The following is a 14000-nucleotide window of genomic DNA, read 5'->3' on the forward strand; positions in this document are numbered from 1 at the left end:
ACGGTATGAATTAATCTCTTTAAATAATGTCTCTTTATATTAGTCAACAAAGACAAGAATAAAAAAAAATAACAGAAATATTTTAATCTTTAAGGTTTATCAATAACACTACAACATTTTTAACACTGAGGAAAAGGCAATGTTGTGAGTACTAAGGGTTGGACACTTTCAATTCTTCTTTCCCAAGAGGCCTCAGGGTTAGAGATGAGGTTCTTATGTGTTTTTTTTTTTTTTTTTTTTTTTTGGGGGGGGGGCTAGGTAGTATGACACCTCTACAGCTCTCATTTCGAAGCCATGACAGGAAACAAAACCCACAGACGTCACTAGGAAAACACATACAGCTGGATTTAACTAGGATTCCCACACCACATAGCCTAGTAAGATCAGCAGTGGTTTTCAGGGCCCTTGCAGTGCCTTTCAGGAATTAAAACCAGGCCTAATTTCTGGTAAATATTCCAATGAGTTTTGTGTCTGGGATTTCTTCTTGATGGCAATAGCAGTGAAAGCAGTGATCTTACCATGAATTTCATAAGTGACATCAAACGAAACATATTTGAATTTAAATGTAGAAATAGAATATTTTAATGAAATATTTTGTACGTTTTATTTGCAGCTTTTATTTACAGTTTAACCTGTTTTCAGTCAGTTTATACAACACAAAATAAATATAATTATGTGCATATTGGCATGTACTGTCTGTTTCATGGTATCCTACTGAACATCATGGGTCAGATGGTAAACATTGTCTTGTGTCTATGTTTTGGCTTTTCTGTCTTGGACTCCTGGGATGCTTTGGGTCTGCTCCTTTATTATTAGTGCTCCTTGTTCTCAATTGCATCTGGCACCTCTTTCTATTTATGTCCTTTGAGTCTTGTTAGTTGTTGTTGCAGCCTCATTGATTGCTAAGCCTTGTTACCTAGTTACCAGTACTGATTTCTATGTTTCATGTTTCTTGTTCTGACCCCAGCCTATTTCAGAGCATGGATTTGCCTGATATAACCCTGACATCCAGTTTAATGGTTCTCACTTTATAAAATGCTGAAAAATAAACATGCTGCAATTACACACTTGTGTTCTGCCTCCTACAAGTGCATGCTTCTCTCTAAGCACTAGTCCTTTGACCTCATATTGCACACAGCAAATATTTTTGTCACAGTACATGTAGATTGTTTAGCAGATTTCCTGTGTTCTGCTCACTGTGGTGCATGTGGATCAGTGACAGCATGAGGAACAGGGAACAGTGCGGAGAGAGGTCAGTTCACTTATTAGAGCTGTTCTCTCATTAGTACTGGCAGGGGGTAAAGAAAGCAATTTAGCTGCTTAGCCTGCCAATGTTCACCTCTGCTTAGTTTTAGAACAGTGTTATGCACTATAATAATACACAAAAAGAGAGCATGATAGCTGGGGTCTCTTATGCGATGGAAAGTTTTTTAACATTGCAAACAAAGATGTAACAGGCAGTGTTTAAAGAGTTTTTTGGAACAACAAACAATGGTTTGGCTGTGAAAAGAAAATGTAGTTCTGGCTCCATACTAAGGCTCCTTCAGGAGTCAGATACCTTCAGTCAGAATGTTCTTAACAATGCAGTATGCAATCAAACTGTAAACATAAAACTAACGGATAAATCTCAACATCTGAAATAATACTTAAAATACTATTGGTAATACTAAATAAATGGAAAGTAGTTTCATTTAACCAATGTTTTAAATCTGACATTTAAAAAAAAAATATTTTGCTGTAATCTGTGCTCTGTTTTTTTTTTTTTTTTTGTATGTACTGTATAAGTACAATAACATCCTATTTCATTCGGGATGTAAGCAAATATGACTAAATGTTTAATTAATAATGTGCTCTAAACAGACAGATATAGAAATGGATAGGAGGTGCACTACTTGCTAGTTCATTTTATTTTATTTTTTCTTATTTGTTTGTTCAACAATGGTTTCATGCCGAGGAAGAGCACCACAGATGCCTTATTTGCTTTGAGGATGTTGATGGAGAAGTATAGAGAAGGACAGAAGGAGCTGCATTGTGTATTTGTGGATTTAGAGAAAGCGTACGACAGGGTGCCGAGAGAGGAGTTGTGGTATTGTATGAGGAAGTCAGGTGTGTCAGAGAAGTATTTGAGGGTGGTGCAGGACATGTATGAGGACAGTGTGACGGCAGTAAAGTGTGCAGTAGGTACGACAGACTGGTTCAGGGTGAAGGTTGGACTACATCAAGGATCGGCCCTGAGCCCTTTCCTGTTTGCAGTGGTGATGGACAGGTTGACGGACGAGGTCAGACAGGAGTCTCCCTGGACTATGATGTTTGCAGATGATATTGTGATTTGTGGTGAGAGTAGAGAGCAGGTTGAGAAGAGCCTGGAGAGGTGGAGATATGCGCTGGAGAGAAGGGGAATGAAAGTCAGTAGGAGTAAGACAGAGTACATGTGTGTGAATGAGAGGGAGGGCAGTGGAGTGATGCGGTTGCAGGGTGAAGAGGTGAAGAAGGTGGAGGAGTTCAGGTACCTGGGGTCAACAGTGCAAAGTAATGGAGAGTGTGTTAGGGAAGTAAAGAAAAGAGTGCAGGCAGGGTGGAGTGGGTGGAGAAGAGTGACAGGAGTGATTTGTGATAGAAGAGTATCTGCAAGAATGAAAGGGAAAGTTTATAGGACTGTGGTGAGACCTGCGATGTTGTATGGATTAGAGACAGTGGCATTGAGTAAAAGACAGGAGGTGGAGCTGGAGGTAGCAGAGCTGAAGATGTTGAGGTTTTCGTTGGGAGTGACGAGGATGGACAAGATTAGAAATGAGTTTATTAGAGGGACAGCACATGTAGGATGTTGTGGTGACAAGGTGAGGGAGGCGAGATTGAGATGGTTTGGACATGTGCAGAGAAGGGACATGAATTATATTGGTAGAAAAATGCTGAAGATGGAGCCACCAGGTAGGAGGAAAAGAGGAAGGCCAAGGAGGAGGTTCATGGATGTGGTGAGGGAAGACATGCAGGTAGTTGGTGTAAAAGAGGCAGATATAGAGGACAGGGTGGTATGGAGACGGATGATCCGCTGTGGCGACCCCTAATGGGAGCAGCCGAAAGAAAAAGAAGAAGAAGAAGAAGAAGTTTGTTCAACAATGATTGTTGATAAATTAGAAAACAGAAACAACTAAATGATTTTAAGATATCCAAGGCAGTTACAAGAAACAACTGAAATACTTAAAAGCAATGTTCAATTAAAGCTGAAGTTGAGAATTCAGCTTTAATTGAATTCCCACACCTTGCGAAAAAGTGCCGCCTTCGCCCTGCTTTCAAAGGACCTCTTGTTTGGATATTTCACATCATTCTGTTATATACAGTAGTTACTATATCCAAGGCTTCTAAAATGAGTGCAGGTCATGTGATTCATATCACAGTAGGGGAGCAACATGACATCACATATTTTGCAGGTACAGTGGAACCCGGTTATGTCGCCGGCCTAGGGGATGCCAAAAAGCGTCGAGATAACCGATGATCGAGATAAACAATAACCAATATGGCGGCAATTAATTAACGTGCTTGAAATTTCTTTATGTACATGATGTGCGTTAATAAATGAGAATGTGCATGCACGCGTTTTGGGAGGTTTTTTTACACAACAGCGTTGCAGCGATTTGTTTGATTGGTCATGCGGATCGAGAAAACCTGTAATGCGGATAAAGAGGCGGAAGCCGAAGTAAACGCAAACAAAGTTTATTGAGAATACTCAGGAGATAATCCACCAATACTTGTAGCGAAGCAGTAATATCCAGTGGTGCGCTCCGGGAGCGCGGTCCACCAAGTTCTGTGAAGCAGAGACAGTGCGTGTAGAGAATCCACGGATCCGCGCTATGGAAAGCGCAGCGCTGGGCAGCAACGGATAAATGTGGTGCAGACAGCATGAACATGGAAAACAGCAGGATCGGGGTGATCAGGGTAATCCGGGGTGCCGTTGAGAAAATGCGGAGTCCGAGAAGAAGCGTACGTAGCTGGATACGTATACGCGATTACACAGACCGCCATGAACCAACACATACGATCATGCACAAACAATAACGGACCGCGAGTGTGTGGAGGTGAGGGTCTTAAATAGGAGATGGGATGAGTGAGTGAATGAGAGTCAGGTGTGTGTGATCAGCATGACTGCGACGAGCTCGCCCGCACGGGAGAAGAAGCAGGGTGCTTCGGGGAATGCCGAGGTTTGACAGCCCCCGAAGGGGGCGTGGCATGGGGGATTGGGCATATTAGGGTTCGGCGACATAAAAGAATCGACATAACCGATTAGAAACGCCAAGTCAGAATTTGGCAGTTCCACTTCAAAAACGTCGACTTAATAGGGTTGGCGAGTTAACCGAGGTCGAGATAAGTGGGTTCGACTGTATTACATATTTCATAAATGGCATCAGTTTTAGAGTCCTGATTCCTCCATCACTGAAGTGCTGTGGAGGTATCAGAAGAGCATTTAAATAAAGAAAGACAACAATTATGTAGCCAAATTTAATTGTATGAGTAACTGAAAAAAGGTTTGAGTAATGCATTAGTCATGGAGCCAAATAAAGTGCATAGTTAACTAGAAAGTCAGTTTTTGCTTTAATTGCCTTTTTTTAGTAAATATATCTATAGCTTTGTTTTTAAGAAGAATTATTATTAAAATTTAAGGTGGTTATTTTTTACTCCTTTTTTTCTCATTTCTAATCTTAGCAACAACAACCCTCTTGAACACTGGAAGGACCATTAAGCACACCTACTCATCTTGTAAGCACATGCTGATCTGCTTTGTTCACCTTTTCGACACTCTACGAACATGCAGACACAAGCGTTGAAAATAAGAACAGATTTTCTGCAGCATAATGCAATTTAGAGAGGTGTGGAAGCAAAGTGCAGTTGTGTGGTGGTAATGTTGGCCTAAGTGGACTGTTTGGCAGAAGCTTTTTGCTGGATTAAGCAGATGGAGAAGCATGAATCCATCTGATAGGATTAAACTTTCTGTGGCTCTCTCTACACCATCTGCTCGCCATGCTGCTCCCAGTGACAGACACACATACAAACCCACCACAAACACACATACAGACTCACAGACACACACACACACACACACACACACACACACACACACACACACACACACACACACACACACACACACACACACATAGTGAGGAGTTTGGTATTCATAAATCAGATATAACTATGAATACAATACTGGGAAATTTGCAGAGTTGTAACATGTGCTAAGATGTGTGTCTCAGGTTCACAGAATTCTGACCTTAAACTTAAGTAAATGTTTTGTGTTGTATCTCTTTGAGTGAGCTGATGTATTACTTTCAGTGATGCTGTCTAACGGTTTATTTTACCATAAATGTCACAAACATGCATAAATCAAAGGAATGACATTGAAGCTCTATAAAATAATTGAATACATGAATACGACAGTATGTATTAGTTAATGAATCATATCTTCTCTCTGTTCCCTGGAGCATATGTACATATCTATTTATAGTACTGTAAAATGCTATTTATGGTACTGTAAAACTTTCTACCCACTGTGTGTGTGTGTGTGTGTGTGTGTGTGTGTGTGTGTGTGTGTGTGTGTGTGTGTGTGTGTGTGTGTGTGTGTGTTTGTGCGTGTGCATAAAGTCAAGTAATAGTTGTTGAACAATGACCCTGTAGCTTTGGTAACACTGATGTCCAGACTCAGTCATTATCACAAGTCATTATTATGCAAAATAAAATTCTCAAACTCAAACAATCACTTGGGATCATCTCCTTCTGACTCTAATCCAGCTGCCACGGTAAAGGACACACTATAGAACAGGTTTCTGATCTGCTTATAAAACCGCAGTAAATCAAGCAGATTGTACAGGATGTAATTTAATATAAAATTGCAATTGTTACAGGTTTGAATCTCATACTTGGGCACATTACTGCTGCTTTTTACACTATTAATTAATGTCTGGAAATGTGGCACATCAAGCATGCTGCATCACATGTTCTGTATCACATCATCAGGTCACAAAAATGTCCAAATCCTTGACGAGCCAAACGATTTGCGTAACAGTGAAAAATAGTGAGATAATTCTAAAAGCTTTCACCCTATTCCTGAGGGAGCTTTTTTCCCTTACTGCACATGCACTGAAAATAATCAGAAGCAAAACGATAAATGATTGCTTCCATTTTTCTGCTATTTTTCTAAGAATATTAAAAAGATAGCTTTTATTTTACATGACAGAAAGAGCCTTTTTTAGATGTTTTTTTCATCAGTTATTGAAGTGTGTCCTTAGTTAGTCATGGTCTAACATGATGGAGGTGGCGGTAAGATTTGGAATCGATGACACGTTTCATCAGCAGGTTTTCAAGGTGAATGTTTTTGGACCGTGCAAAGAACAAATGGCGGGTTGGTGACTTGAGTAAAAAAAAAAAAAATCAAAAATAGACATGGATTGTCTGTATGCATTTAACAGGCAGATAATACAAAGTTTGACATACGAATGTGCACAATATTTATAACAGTCTCAATTAGCTGTAAATGTTAATTAAAGTATCACGCCAATGCAAAAAATTATTGCATAGTTTTTACGCAAGTTTTTTAAGGATAGGTTAGCAAATAACGATCAAGACAAAAGAGCTAAAAGCCAACAGAATAAAGTCTAAGGATTGGGGGAGGACACAGGGTTGTGTTTTAATTAATTGTGGTTCATCCTTACTTTCTTTGCTCCATTGAATACATGACTTAGAAGGTCAAAGCTCAAAGAAGTGTGGGTTTGGTGTGAAACTATTCCTATTTCAAATCTCTCCAAGCTAACACACACACACACACACACACACACACACACACACACACACACACACACACACACACATATACCCCTAATGTACTTAAATTAATAGTGAGTTATCAGAGTGTCCAGAGTGTGTGTAGGATCATTTGGAGATGTGTCGTGTCGGTGGCAGGAGCTCACTGCATATTTGATAATGAGATAATAGTGTGTGTGCACTTGGCGACAAGCCACCACTGCTTTTTCTCTCTCCCCCGTCTTTCTTTGACTCTCTTAGTCTCACTTGCTCTATTTCTGTTTTATACACTTTGTTTTACTCTCTCTTTCTCACTGTCTCGCTCCATATAACATTTCGTTGCATCCCTCCCACACACAGCCTTGATGGACTCAGTTTTGATATTCGTTCCCCTTTTTTGTACTAGATAATGTGCTTAACTGGAATATCTGATAGGTCTTACAGCATGACTTAAAGCTTAAACTGAATAATAATATTTTTTGATTACCTCTCTGTGGCTAGGCTTAAGTGCAGTCAAATGTTGAAATTTTATGGCCAGATGGAAAAGGCTTTATTTGAGGGTGTTAAAGACTTAAAAAAAAAATCTAACATCATGTATATAAGTAATGAATGCATAAAAAATAAATGAGCTAAGTAGAAATAATATTTCACTAATAGTAAAATGTTGAGGTGTACAATAATAAGCTGTAAGTTATTTGTGCTCTTAACTTGTGGGAGCTTACCGTGTTCCAGATATGACGGTGTTCCCTCTGTAGGGTCCAGTCTCCGTGCTCTTCTTCCATGTTTAGAGTTATTGTGCACAAACATGTTGTCGGATACAGCGAGAACATGTCCTTCTACACTCACCGTGGTCGACACCACCACCTAAAACAGCATGTTGTTAAATGAATAAATATGAGGAAAAAAGGAGTAAAATAATAGAGGCCTCACATCTAGATAAAACTTTTATAGTAATAAGTATAGATTACTATACTGTATTTAACAACCATTTGTAGTTAAGGACTTCAATTAGCTACAGTCTTTTATTTTTCAATGTTTGATTTTATTTTTTAAAAGCTATATGTAATTATTGATAACAATTAAGAATATTTGCATTGTCTATATTTATTCACATTTCTAACAATAAGTTACATATACACTTTATTTATTGCAAGTGCTTTGACGTTTTTATAACTCAATTGTAATATTTAACAAAAACATTCTATTTCTGTTTGTTTAGTGTTGTCTCAGACATTTTTTTTTACATGAAAAATACTCAACAGCCTTTTTTTCTTTTCTCTTGAAGTGAAAAAAAAAAAAAAAAAAAAACCCGCAGCTTGTCGTATTACCAAGAAAACACGAAGCTCAAAGTCTTCTATTCTAAAGTCTTTCTCATGTGGTCAAAGTGAAATCTGTCTTTACCTCTGACATTACAGAAATTCGAAATAAACATGTAGTCTAAGAAACCATTGCTGTATCAATTATACATACTCTGATCTGCCTGCGTGAGAATCTTCCTGTTAGTTGTTTCTATAGAAATAACTAATATAACCCTGTGATTTTCTCCACAGCCAGTACTACTGTCTGAGCTGCTAATATAGAAAAGGAATTAAATTCCTCTCAACAATCACAATCACAGAGCATTGTGTTTGTTTATAAAAATTAAATTTAAACTAGAACATTACAGCAAGGTACTCTTTCATACATTTTGCTAAATATTCATTCATTCATTCATTCATTCATTTTCTCCTGCTTATCCATAATTCGGGTCGCGGGGGCAGCAGTCTAAGCAGGCCCCCGCCTTCGACTGCTGCCCAATCCTCACAGCACCGTCCCTTACGGTCCCTCCTGCAGGTGGTGAGCCCACGGGAAGGCGGCCCCACGTCATTCCGATGTCACGGACCTTGATATTTCCCTCGTAAGGGACCCCCGGAGCATAGAGGGTTAAGGGCCTTGCTCAAGGGCCCAAGAGTGGCAGCTTGGCGATACCGGGGCTTGAACCCCCGACCTTCCGATCGGCAACCCAGCGCCTTAACCGCTGGAGCCACCACTCCCCCCTATTCCCTGCTAAATATTCATTTATGTTTATATTTTATCTCCTGTAATTTCTATCACATGAAAATAACATAACTGATTATAGCTCAAAAAGTCTCTAGTCCCATATGTTCATAGTCCACACACACACACACACACACACACACACACACACACACACACACACACACACACACACAGACACGTGCGCACACACACACACACACACACACATACACGCGCGCGCACACACACACACACACACACACACACACACACACACACACACACACACACACACACACACACACACACACACTCCTTTCTGCCTTTTATCAAACTCCCCCAGCCTCTCCTTTTGCACTGTGTGCTCCACCCACAATGCTCTGCTCTACATGATTGACTGCTGATAGGAGCTCTCAAAGATTAATTCCATTTAAAACTATGCAGCACTTGAGTAGCCTGAGACAGTGGCAAGGCATTCATAATGACTTGGGTTTGTCATTGTCGGTGGCATTAGCAGCTTAACCAAAGTCCTCTTGTAGCCCAAAAAGGAGCCTCTCGTTTTAATTGCAGCTGATCTCTGAGAAGAGTTCTGCCTCTTGAAAAAAAAGGATTTAGCACAGAGACTCCAAGGGGTTGGTTTACTCTAGTATCTCTCACATGGACTTCCCCAGTCTCTCTCTCTCTCTCTCTCTCTCTCTCTCTCTCTCTCTCTCTCTCTCTCTCTCTCTCTCTCTCTCTCTCTCTCTCTCTCTCTCTTTTACACACACACACGGAAATAACTTCTGTTTTCTGTAAGAATAATGTTTTATTTCTGTGTTGTGAATGTGTATATTTACATGTGACATGTAAATGTAAATAAAACAATCCCCCTAAAAACAAACAATTTACTTTCACATGAATCATGTTTAGCTAAAGACAAAACCTTGATGTCTATAGAATAAAAAATGTTCTCTACTTTGATTATACCATATAAATTTGGTACTGTGAGTCAGTCAACATTACGACAGTTTCTAAGAATGATGTGTCACTATGCCAGAGATCCTGGCCAAGCCTATTTCATGGGACTTTTTTATTCATATTTGTCTTTGATATTTAATGCACTTGACAGCGGAATGATGACAGTAATAACTATTGCATAGCTTCTCATTCTGTAAAGGTAGAACAATTCATTCATTGTCATTCATGGATAGACATGCTTTTATAAATAAGGAACATGTGGTATGTGGGAACACTACATAACTCTCCTGCTGATTGTATGCTGTCTCTTCGTAGTTAAATATGAGAAATTGAGGAAAATATTTCAAGAGAAAATAAAGAGGCTAGACAGACTCAGATAATGTGCAAGAACTGAACATCACAGCTCACACTTAAAATATTTAATTCAGAATTTCATTTTAGCCTAGTCAGTTCGTACTGTGCAAGCACACTAAAGACTTCATTTTTAACTACTGAATAAACGTATGATTTGTTCAGCCTGTGGTTTACACAATAACTCCTTCTAATCCTAAAGTGTAACTTTTAACCTTTCGCCAACACAGAAATAGTCTATTACGGTTTAACACTGAATAGGCTTGTTCATAGTATGTGCAAGACTAACTTATTACAATTGTGGGGCTTTATTTTTATGATCATAGAAACAAGTCATTTCCATCTGAATATAATTTCTGTTTTAGTGTTACTGCCATGGATAAAAGCCATATTTGCACAATTTGCACTGCAACCACATTTTGCCCTCTATGTGGTTCCCTATAGACATATATACTGTAAATTGCATATATAGCTTTGTTCAATAGTTTTGTTCCAAAAGAAAATAAATGCAAAATGTATTTTTCATTATGTTGTTTCAAATTCTCACGTGTTGATAAATAGATTGAAAAATATATTTTCTAAAAACATTTTTTGTCAAATCTGTATTTAGCAAAATGTTACATTTAGCAAGTGTCAGATAGCTTTATCTAGATAATATGTTTCACAGCAGCTCCATTAGGAGAAGGTACATTACAAGGTGGCTTAAGGAATCTGACATGCAAAATAAGTTGAGCTGAAATGTTCTTAGAAAAACCTATTCGCTCACTTGTATGGTTTGGAATACTCTGCAATGCAAAGCAAATCATATGAAGTGAAAACTAATATTGCAGGAAACAGTTATATCAGTGCTCTTACAATTAATATAATTATTCTGCAAGTGGATTTCACTGGTCAATAGGCTCAAGTTCACTGTATTATATGAAATGCAGTGGGTAGCATATACAGCGGAGAGCGTTATCACCTCATAGCTCAAAGGTTCCTGGGTTGGTTCTGGGCTTAGTTATTGTCTATGTGAACTTTCACACATTCTATGCATGTCTATAAAAGTTTCCTCCAGGTTCTCCTGTTTCCTTCAATCTTCCAAAATATGCAAATGTGTGAAAAGAACATTGCTAAATTGCTTTATGATGTGAATGTGTATGTGAATCAAGTTTTCTGCAGCTTTTGCATATATACCTCTTGTATTCATACCAGTATGCATATAATATATATAGATATATAGATATATATTATTTTCATTATATTATATTTTCACATATGAGTAAGAGAGAGAGAGAAAAAGAAGGGGAGACAGAGAGGGAGAGAGAAAGAGAAAGCATGACAGACAGAATGCAGATCCATTTAGGTTTTACCTGAAAGCGCCGCATGTCTCGTGGGTTACCCGCATTCTTCAAACAGTTCTGGTTACATTTCAGGAAAAACTTTAGGAAGAACCTGCGGGACGGCCAAAAATAAAAAGTCAGGACAAGTAATAGAAGCCGGCGCAAGCTTTTGTAGCGGTGCCATCTGATACATGCTACATTCATCAGAACAGGGTGGAGACACCTGACATATAATCCCACTGGTAACAAAATTAAATACGTTTTAGGACTTCTTTCCTTCCTTTTCCTTTTGGTTAGCTAAGCTAAGCTTACCTAAGCTACAATTAAAAACAGAGAGTGAGAGAGAGAGAGAGAGAGAGAGAGAGAGAGAGAGAGAGAGAGAGAGAGAGAAGAGAAGCTGACACATTCACACCTAAACATTTTCTTTGCTCTTACACATGCCAAAATGCAAAAACATGGCTGGCCAGTAGCACAATTTCCCTCAGTCACAGATGGACATTAAAGTTGTACCAGCAAAATACCAGCTGCTTTTACTGGCAGTGACATAAGTATGCACACAATCTGTGTATGTGTGTGTGTGTGTGTGTGTGTGTGTGTGTGTGTGTGTGTGTGTGTGTGTGTGTGTGTGTGTGTGTGTGTGTGTGTGTGTGCTTTCAGGGGTATTGCCAAAGCAAATGCCAACCAATAAAGCTAGAACAGACTCAAACCTCACTTTCAGCGTATTTTCCCTCACCCTGGTCATGCGGAATTTCACAGCTGTTGTTGTGGATATGGACACACACACAGACACACACAGACACATACACACACATACACACACACACACACACACACACACACACACAAGCAAATACGCATATGTTTTACTTCATAGAGAAAAGCTCGGTTTGGAATAATCTCATTGTGTTGTGCTTTTTGTGCCAGCATTTGATATGTACTTGCTTTTGGCCATTTTGTGTTTTTCTTGTGTAATCTTGAGTGAAAACACACACTCATCTGATCCTCATTAAATCACAATGTAAATGCTTATAGATATGAATATGTGAAGTGGAATCCATGTTTGTACTTGACTGTATTTTGACAGAGGATTATTTTCTTAGTAAGAGGTGCATATTAATAAACATTTTATTATTAAACATGCCAACGGCACTTGCAAATAATTTCGATTTTATTTTATTGTACAAATTCCTGTTACTGAATAGGTAAGTGTGGAGAAGTAAAAAGAACACTGCCTAATGTCCATTTTCATTGTTCATACATTTAGGTGCATAAACATATAATTTCCGTAATTTTTTAGTGACCTGTTTAGAACGCTGTTGCAGAAGGGAGTGTTATGTAAATGGCCAATAAATAAATGGTGTTACATATAATACAGACACCTTATGCTTTCATAATTAATAAGACAATGCTGACATGCCTTGTGTTAAGGGCACTCCAATTAAAAAGGCCAATTATTACAGTGACACCGCTCAGTGGGGGATGGTTGCTGTGTGTGTGTGTGTGTGTGTGTGTGTGTGTGTGTGTGTGTGTGTGTGTGTGTGTGTGTGTGTTTGTAAGTTTGGAGAGAGAGAGAGAGAGAGAGAGAGAGAGAGAGAGAGAGAGAGAGAGAGGGAGAGAGAGAGAGAGAGAGAGAGAGAGAGAGAGAGAGAGAGAGAGAGAGAGAGAGGGAGAGAGGGGTGGCCTTACACATGCTCATGTTGACCTTTCAATTGCACTAGGGATTAATGGTCAAAACACGATGGCCTTCTAATACAGACAGACAACCAAAACAGGATAGAAGAAGGGAGGAGAGAAGGAAAAAGAGTATTTCCCTGAGTTCAACAAATTCCCTGCCTCTCAGCTTGCAACTTCCTACGGTGATGTGTTAAAAACACCTCTCTCCCTCTCTCTTTCTCTTTCTCTCTCTCTCTGTCTCTCTATCTCTCTCTCTCTCTCTCTCTCTCTTTCTCTCACACTCAACACACACCACACACACAAACAAAATATCTATCTATCTATCTATCTATCTATCTATCTATCTATCTATCTATCTATCTATCTATCTATCTATCTATCTATCTATCTATCCATCCATCCATCCATCCATCCATCCATCCATCCATCCATCCATCCATCCATCCATCCATCCATCCATCCATGTTATATTTTATTTGTTAATAATTTTTTCCATTATTATTCAACAGTCTGTATGACAAATATTCTTTGCACACTTTACACAAACAGTTTATATAGTTGTGAATTGTATTAGTTATTACTTTATATACATTACTTTATGAATGTTTAAGAGTTGCTTTCAGATTGCAAACTCTGCTAAACGGTTCAAACTGGGTGAGAGGTATAAAGTGTCTTGTAAAGTGGTAATGTGGACCTAAGAAACAGTGACCTTTGACCTCCATGTCTAGAGGTCACATCTGGCCATCAGTCATCAGGTTCCAGAATGCAACTGAAACCACATAATAAACTGTGCACACTCCTACACACATATGCAAAATGCAAACATGTAAAATGAAAGTTAAGTAATCAGTCATTCTACTTCCTTTGTAAAAATGCATCATATTTTTT

The 14000-nt window shown here is 38.8% G+C and overlaps 1 protein-coding gene across 2 annotated transcripts in view; it reads right to left on the reverse strand.

Moving 5' to 3' along the window:
- Positions 1–14000, reverse strand: part of ebf1b (EBF transcription factor 1b) — a 99484-nt gene that overhangs the window by 26067 nt on the left and 59417 nt on the right. For both annotated transcript variants that reach the window (XM_083565156.1, XM_083565155.1), the window contains exons 7-8: positions 11469–11550; positions 7512–7653 (exon numbers count right to left, since the gene is read on the reverse strand). In XM_083565156.1, coding sequence (XP_083421282.1) covers positions 7512–7653; positions 11469–11550 — 224 coding nt within the window. The remainder of the gene's footprint in view (positions 1–7511; positions 7654–11468; positions 11551–14000) is intronic.

The sequence above is a fragment of the Silurus aristotelis genome (genome assembly GCF_946808225.1).
Source record: "Silurus aristotelis genome assembly, chromosome: 16".
NCBI lineage: Eukaryota > Metazoa > Chordata > Actinopteri > Siluriformes > Siluridae > Silurus > Silurus aristotelis.